At 37.8% G+C, this 8,902-nt stretch overlaps 1 protein-coding gene across 4 annotated transcripts in view; it reads right to left on the bottom strand.

The window, feature by feature from the left end:
- Positions 1-5,202: 5,202 nt before the first annotated feature.
- Positions 5,203-8,902, bottom strand: part of RPP30 (ribonuclease P/MRP subunit p30) — a 29,807-nt gene continuing 26,107 nt past the window's right edge. For 2 of the 4 annotated variants that reach the window (XM_008059171.1, XM_008059172.1), the window contains exon 10: positions 5,203-6,173. In XM_008059171.1, the coding sequence (XP_008057362.1) occupies positions 6,064-6,173 (110 nt within the window). In that variant the 3' untranslated portion in view covers positions 5,203-6,063. The remainder of the gene's footprint in view (positions 6,174-8,902) is intronic. The other 2 variants (XM_008059170.1, XM_021712945.1) reach the window with 2 other exon arrangements.

Genomic DNA, 8,902 nt, shown 5'->3' with positions numbered 1-8,902 from the left:
GCAATCCACTCACCTCAGCCTCCCAAAGGTGCGGGATTACAGGCTAAGCCACCAAGCCCGGCTCCAGTACCTCTTTTAAAAAGTAAATCTGATAAGTCACTCTCCTCTTTCAACCCTTCAGTGGCTTCCCAGTTCCCTCAGAATGAAATATAAACTCCTTCAAATGTCTTATCCTTAAAATCTGGCTGCTGTTAGCTCTTGACTCTTATCTCTTATTGCTTTTCTAGCCAAACTCTAAATTTCAACTCTACTGAATTTTCAGTGCCTTAAAAAATCCAGGCACTTGCTTTAGTGTTTTCACACACTATGCCAGCTTTCTGGAAGCTTCTTTTTCCCACCCAGCCCCCTACCTCCATTGCATAACTTCTCCTCCCTCCCCGCCTTTGGTCTTTCCTCCAGGAAGCCAGCCTTGAGCCTTGAGGTTTTGTTAGTTCCCCCCGGGCGTGTTTCTGTTGTACTTTATTTTTTACAATCTATCCTGTCCCCATGAAAGAATTTCCCCTCTCCTCTTGAACAAGCTGCACTCAAAAGAATAACAGAGGAAGCAAACGAAATCCTTATTTTATGGCATTCTTTGATTATTTCTGTGCACATTATATATGGGTACTATGTATTTAGTTTTATAACCTTTTCAATTGCACAACTTATTCTAGACGCATTTATAGATGGTATTCTTTTGTTTCAATGTACAATGGATTATTTAACGAATCCTGTTATTATTGGGTGTTTAGGTCATTTGCTACATTTCACTTTGTTTTAGACATTGTTGCAGTGAACATCTTTATCCATGCACCCTTTATACCCAGTTATTTCTGATACGTTTACAGAAGTATGTGTAAGTTGGTATCAAATTAGATCCCCTTCCACAACCAACAATCTTTCCCCATAACCTTGAAAATACTCATTTTATAACTATTATTTTCTTCTATCTTGCTGTTTTGACCAGCAAAACAAATATTTTTTGATTTTTCCTCAATGACTAGGAAAGTTCAGCATCTTCATGTTTATGGGGCATTCTTTAAAAAACAAAAAATCAACTTTATTTGTCCAATTTTCTTTTCTTTTCTTTTTTGAATTTGAATTTCACTCTGCCGCCCAGGCTGGAGTGTAGTGGCACCTCACGGCCACCCCAGTGTCGATCTCCTGGGAGCAGGTGAACCTTCCGCCTCAGCCTTCCAAGTAGTCAGAACTACAGGTGTGCGCTACCACGCCTGTCTGTTTTTGATTTATTGTAGAGGTGAGGTCTTGCCAAGATGCCCGGGTGGGTCTCGAACCCGTGGGCTCAGGCAATCCACTTGCCTCGGTCTCCCAAAGTGCTGGAATTACAGGCTGAGCCACCAAGACCGGCCTATCCAATTTTCTATATAGTCAGGTCCCCTGGAAGCAGCACTTGCCATGAGGATTCTTGTACAAGTGATATTTATTGAGTGTGCTCTGTAAAGGAATGAAGGAAGCGGAACAAGGCAGAAGAGGCAAGGATGTTTTTTCAGAACTCCATCCTCAAGTTAATCCCATGGAGTATTCAGGATCATAAATTGCACTGCTGAGGGCAGAAGTTTGGGCCATGATGACCTGCATCAGTCACTGGCCAGGGGCCAGCCTCAGGGGAGACATCTTCGGGCAAGGTGACTCCCATCAGTCCAGGACAATCCTCTGGAGAAGCGTGAAGATAAGCCATTAGTACCCAACATCTGAAGCAGCTGTAGGACAGGTTCAACACCCAGGGGATGGAGATTTGGGATCTGTGTGGACACTAACAGATTTGTCACACTGGGTATTTGTTTTTTAAAAAACAATTTCATAAAAGTTCAGGATATCATACTTTACTGAAATATGCATTGATGTACTTTCCTAGTTTTGTGTGTGTGTGTGTGTGTGTGTTTTAACAAAACACAGAACACCTTTTTTTCTTCCTTTTTATTTTTAGAGATAAAGTCTTGCTCTGTTGTCTAGGCTGGAGTGCATGGTGCCACCATGCCTATAGTCCCAGCTACTTGGTAGGTTGAGGCCCAGAGTTTGAGGCTGCAGTGAGCTATACATTTTTTTGTAGAGACATGGTCTTGCTATGCTGTTCAGGTTGGTCTTGAGCCCCTGGCCTTAAGCAATCCTCCTGCGAAGGCCTCAACAAGTGCTGGGAATATAGTTGGACCTTCTAACAAAACATTTTAATTGAGACAATTAATCAAACTTTTTGTTTTCTGGCTTTGATGATCAAACTTAGAGGGTCTATTCCAATCCAATACTTTTTGTGTTTTAATTAACCAACCTCTTTATATGGTATTTTACAAGTTGGGGTTTTTCCTTAAATTTAAATCTTTAATCCACTTGAATTTACTATGGGTGTGTGTTGGGTGTGAGACAGAGACTTGACTTAGCTTTTTCCTAAGTAATAATAGTTGATATTAGTTTACGTTACCATAATAGTGTATTAATAAAAAATAATTAATATAATTATTTGGTACATTCTGTATGACAGGCCCTGTTCCGAGTAAGCCTTCTACAAATATTAATCTATGTAATCCCTGCAATAATATCACAGGTAGGGAGAACAGATGAGGTGAGGCATAGAGGTTACATAATTTACCCAAGGTCTTAGCCGTTACGTATTAGCAAGTTGGGATTCTAATACATGTGGTTTGTCTTCAGCCTATGCACCTAACTGGCATGCTGTGACACATCTCCCAAATAGCTGTTTCAGTATCACTTGCTGACCAACTCATCATTTCTTCTTCTGACGTGTGATCCTGCACTCCCTACTCTTTGACTGATCTTTCTGAATTTCAGCACCAATTAGATATAATTTCTGTACTAGAGTTATGTTGTACTTCATAATATTTAGCCATACAGGTCCCTCACATTAGGTTTTTCTTTGAAATTTCCTAAGCATTCTCATTTATTCTTTTAGAGTATCAAGTCCAAAAGCAAATACATAAACAAGCAAGAAAAAAAAAATCTATAAGCATTTTGATTTGAATTTTGTTAAATTCATAATCTAGGGGAGAATTGGATTTAAAATGTTTCATTTAAGAAAACAATATGGTCAGGCTTGGTGGCTCAGCCTGTAATTCCAGAACTTTGGGAGGCCCAGGTGAGTGGATTATCTGAGACCGCGAGTTCAAGACCAGCCCGGGCAACTTGGCAAGACTTCATCTCTACAATACATTAAAACAAAGTTAGCCAGGCATGGTAATGTGCGTCTGTATTTCCAGCTATTTGGAAGGCTGAGGTGGAAGGATTGCTGAAGCCCAGCAGATCAACGCTGGGGTGGCCGTGAGTATGCCACTGCACTCCAGCCTGGGTGATGGAGTGAAACTTAAACTAAAAAAAAACCCAAAAAACCCAGAATGTCCTTATATATTCCAATCTTTAATTACTCTTGATTCCCTTATTGTTTTCATTAAGAGCTTTCTTCATAAAGGTCCTTTTCTTGGTAATTTATTTTCTTGGCAATTAATGTCTTTGTGAGCAGGGTCATCTTTTAAAATTATATTTATATAATTTTATATATAACAGCCTCTCTACCAACAGGCTGTTAACTAAAACTATTGGCTTTTGTGTATTTTTTTTTTTTTTTTGAGTCAGAATCTCTGTCGCCCCACCTCGACCTGCTGGGCTCCGACAATCCTTCTACCCCAGCAATCCAAGTAGCTGGAACTACAGGTGTGTGCTACCACACCAGGCTAATTTTCCATTTATTGTAGAGATAGGTCTTGCCAAGTTGCCTGGGCTGGTCTCAAACCCGTGGGCTCAGGCAATTCACACACCTCAGCCTCCCAAAGTGCTGGGATTACAGGCTGAATCACCGAGCCAGGCTGGCTTTTGCGTGTTTATACATAACTGCTACTCTGCTGAACTTAGGTATTTTCATCTTGTAGCAACCAAATTAGTGGTTCATGTTACAACAAAAGTAAATGTCAGAAGGAAACCTGCTTGCTGCTATTCACCAGCCATCATGCCCTCCTATTTTGAACAATGGAATAAACATGTATTAATAGAAAACAGGCACGACCACACATACTACACAAATATGCATAGAGAGAAGTACCTGTGTTTCTCATTTCTTTCTATTTGTTTCTCTTGAGTTTCCCAAGACAGTCAGATCTGCAAATTTTACCTCCTTTCTTATAACATGAAAACCCTCACTATTATATCTGGTACAGTTGAAGCTAGTACACGGTTAATTCATAAAGTAGACTAACACAGAGCATCACACACAAAGTGGAATATACACCCGCTTTAAGCACTTTGAGCTTAAAGTATATAAATGTACACTCTTGTGCCAATCTTTTAAAAAAGGTCAAAGCCTGTTCTTGGAAGTATGGATGCACCAATGAGCGATCCAAAGTTGTCTTTCTTGAGTTGTAGTCCCTCTAAAGCAGAAAGAGAACTTAAGACTTTGGTGAAGTTGTCCCAGAGCAGAACTTTTACTGGATCAACCCCAAATCTTAGTTTTCCTGCTCATACCTAATTTGACAGAAGCTCCTTTGAATGACTCACCTTTTCCAAACCTTTCTGGAGTCTCAACTTCGTTTTTCTTGGAATTACGTTTTTGCCCTCCACAATTCATCAATTTTTGTAATTTTAAGATTAACTTACACTACTTAAAACACTAAGTACAACTGGCATAAACAGACTAGTGAATAAATACCCAGCTAGCTGACTTTTGGTGAATTCAAGTGGGGTGAGGGCAGAAGCAAGCCACAAGGCAGTGACAGACTTTTGGGTTGTTGGCCCCACAGGGCATTCAACTTACAGAGGGAACGGGGTAGGCTCGAACATCAAACTGCTCAAGTGGATGTCATCAAAAATGCTTTATTTTTAGAACCATCAAGCTTAAGATATTAAAAAAAAATATATGAACATATATATGCGTGTGAATATTCAACTTATATTTTGCCAAGGCTTTTTATTGTTGTCATTATAAAGATCATGAGTGAATTTTAAATTTCACCAAAAGTCTTTTGTGTCTATTCGAAATATTCTGATTTTTCTCTTTTGACCTAGATGATAAAGTATAATGTATTAAAAAGAATGGAAATATCCTTACATTCCTGGAATAAATCTCACCTGGTTACGGTGTGCTATGTCTGAATAATTTCTCTCTACCAATATTTTATTTAGGCATCTATATGCAAAGGAGAGATTGTTCTGAAGCTTTCTATTTAAAATTATCTTTTCTGTGACTCTCAGAACAGTGTTCTCTTTTTTGTTTTAAAAAAATGTTTTATTCATTTATACTTGCTCTACTCCGTTGAGTCTTGGGACCCTTACATCAACATAGCATAAGTGCAGATATTTGCAGAAATGGCTACTTCTCCTTAACACGATGATCCTGATATTAAAATTATTTCCAAAGTTGGTTGAGTCCACTGCTTTGCTATTTTAATACAGCTACTAGGAAAATCAATATTAGGTTTTTTAGGAGTTTCCAACTAAAAGGAAAGAATTCTGTTTCAAAGACCTCACAGAGGTAAGAAGTGATAAAGGAAGAGACCAAGTATAATTTTAAGCAAACATCCCCTCTCGTTTCACAAATTCTACAGCAATTCCTTTTAGAAAGAACGCTTACATGATAAATACATGAAAGAGAAGCTTAAAACAAGAGGAGATCAATTAAAAGTCATCCCTCAAAATAAGTTTTAACAGTCTTCAAAATAACTACTTCTTGAGTAGTAAAATTAAAAGGAGATAAGCTATATACATCAAGAAAGGTAGAAAAGCATGAGCTTTTAAATGAACAAGAAACCTTTTAAAAGAATTTCTTAAATAACCTATATTGAAACATCTTATCCAGCTGTAATTTACCACTTACACAAGGGAGAAATAAATAGTCTCTGCTTTTCTCTTAAAGTACATCTAAATTCATTAAGCTGGCAGTCTGTTTTTTTAATGCTTCACTAGGTTTTGTTTGTTGTTTTCATGGCTTGAATGTAAAACTGTTTTTATAGACTATTGATTTCCAGCTCCAAATGAAAGCAGTAAATCATGCCAAGGTTTTATTTGTGCTGTGGCTGGTGAACTACAGATGGGAAGAAGGGCGTGCTCACGGAGACCAGCCCATCCTCAGCCATCGCATTTGGCTTTCTTGCAGGCTGGAAGAGAATCATCATCCCCTTCTGATGGCCGAGCCTTCTTCACTGTCGAAATAATTCCAAAAGCAGTTTTTCTAGTTTCTGTAAAACAAACAGGGAGACCACAGTGCTTGAAGTTAAGACATAATTTGAATGAAGTGGTTTAGAATATTCCTTTGGCTGACAGCATGGCAAAAGATAACCCATAATGAACTGCTCTGGGTGCTGGTCCCCAGCATTGTTGTTGTTTTTTTCCAACATACACAAATAGCAGTGTACTGTTAACATCTAACTCATTCCTAAAGATTACCCCAGGAATGAAACTGCAGCGTTAGCTCTAATGGTCTGTCCATGACACCTTATGCAGCCAGAACTCAAGTGGTAGACACTGGTGCAGCAGATGCTTTGTGCGGTAGAAAGACAGATGGATCAAGGGAGCAAACACAGCCGTGCACTGTGCTCCTCCCATGTGGAATGCTTGCTGGCCTCATTTCACAGCACGCACCTCCTCTCTCACTAGAATGTCAGTGTACATCTGAAGAATCAATTTTCACCCAATCATGGCCTGGTTATGTAACAGGCGCTCGATAAGTACTTGCTGCATGAATATAATCACACTCATAAATGTACTGGTCTCTTATACCACTGGTGACAATGAACAAAGAATAAATAGGTATTAGATGCTTAGATCAGATAAACAGAGTTAACTTAAATTTAGCCAATTTAGGATGAAAACCGACTAGCAGGTCAGGCATGATTTCATATACAGAAAGTATAAAGATGCCTAAGACACTGCACTTTCCTAGGATACATGCATGGGATAAGCACATTAAAAGGAAATACAATAGGAATACAGACACCCACAAGAATTAACTGCCTGGGTGAAGAAATTAGGTATCAAGAAAGGGTGACATTATTAGGGATAGAAAAAAAAAAGGAATAGAAAAGAAAGAAGTAGTCCTTCACAAAGACATGGAGAGAAAGGTAAAAAGAACCCAGGTAAGACTGTTTCAGGGACAGCATGGCTGGTGTAAAGGAGAGAAATGAAAAAACTAGCAGGAAATGAGGCTAGAAGGATAGCTTATGGAAGGCCGTAGTGTCATGAAAAGAGATTCAAACTTTGTCCTCAGGAAATGGAAAGGGATTACAAAGAAGAGAAGATACCCATTTGCTACAGAGGAGGCAGAACCAATATAACTTGATCAACAGAAATTTAGTTAAGAATTACCTCATTTCAAGTAATAAAAGTAAAGTCAAAAGTAAAGTGTTAAGCATTACCTTTCCATTTTTGAGGATTAACTTACCACGTCTACTGAATCTGTCAATTACTTAACAACACTTTTATTTATAAAGGGGATAAAACTGCTCTCAAGGTTATTAAAATGCCAACACAGTAAGAGAATCTCAAAATACAAATTGTCATTGATTTCCATTTCACCAAATGAAAAATGTTGCATTTATACTTAGTTATATCATTATGATTCTGTACTCATAGTCTAAGAATCAGTTGAATGAATAAAAATATAAACATTGTAAAAATCAGTATTTTAACAAAACAAAATGGATTAGTTTCAAAATTATTTTAGTTCCATCTCATAAATGATCTACTCTTCTTATCAAATGGAATATTTACTCCTTAATCTCAGATGATGGATGATAAATAAGTGAACAATAAGACTTTTACAGTTAAAGTAACTTTAGTGTCTTTTAAAAATAAATTCATCTTTTATAATAGCAAGAAGTTACATTTGTGTAAGGCTTTGGCCTATGATGTATTTTCACATATAGTATTTCCTTTCATCATTTTGTCAAGGAAAATGTACAACTAACTATAGGATTATTTACACGTGAACGATTTTGTTCACGAGGAGTTAAGGCAAATGGCCCCAAACAGGTCCATCTAGGTCCAGGGGCTGATTTAGACCATGAACTCTGTCAATCACAGGCCAAAGACTGATCATGAACCTCTTTCCTCTCTCCTTCTCCTACAGTCTCCTCCGAATTCCTATTCACTGGTTTTAGGAGTCTCACAGAACCCGTCTAGTTCTGATTCTCTGTGGTAAGCCCTCCAATGTTGAAAGCCAACTAACTACTATGCATGTCAAGTCTTCTGTCTGCTAGGTACCCAAGCCTGCACTGCACTCATGATTCGTCTCACCATGAGGTTTCTGGACCTTTTAAGGACCTATTAGACATCTTCTGGTGATGTTCCAGTATATCGCTGTCCTTCGTAAATATGGGACTCAGAATGATCCAGATGCCAGCTGAGATTTCATCAGTGAGAGTATAAGAATGAGACTAAATCCCCTTGCTTCAAAATTCGTTATTACTTCTAAGGTATACTAAGCTGAATTAGCAATCTTAAGAACATATCACACCACTGTCTCAAGTAAAGCCACCATAATTATAATTTATCAAGTAATTATAATTTATCATCTAAATAGGGACACTTTTCAGGGATCAGAAGTGTTACTAATTTTACAGGAACAGCAGGCATAAACTAGGACTGAATGCTAATGGCAACTAAAGTCTACATGTCTTCTCTTAGGTTAGCTTCTATAAAATCCTGACTTTATAGATCATATCTTGAATAGATGAATTTTTGTATATAAAAGCTAAGTATATGAATATATATAGTTTCCCTTCCTTGTTTAGTCTATTCTGCAACCCTAATTGTTACCAATTAGGTATAAAGAGTCTTGGTGATTCTTTATGTTTAAAATAGACAAAAATAATGGCAAAATTACCAAAGTATGAACAAATTGTTGCCTAATTTCAATAAAATCTTGATAAAAATCCATATTAATTTGATCATTTCCAGAGCTTATGTG

The sequence above is a fragment of the Carlito syrichta genome, unplaced genomic scaffold, assembly GCF_000164805.1.
Source record: "Carlito syrichta isolate Samal-C Ts95f unplaced genomic scaffold, Tarsius_syrichta-2.0.1 Scaffold303749, whole genome shotgun sequence".
Taxonomy (NCBI): domain Eukaryota; kingdom Metazoa; phylum Chordata; class Mammalia; order Primates; family Tarsiidae; genus Carlito; species Carlito syrichta.
The sequence above is the reverse complement of the archived record's forward strand: the minus strand, read 5'-3'. Positions and strand labels throughout refer to the sequence as shown.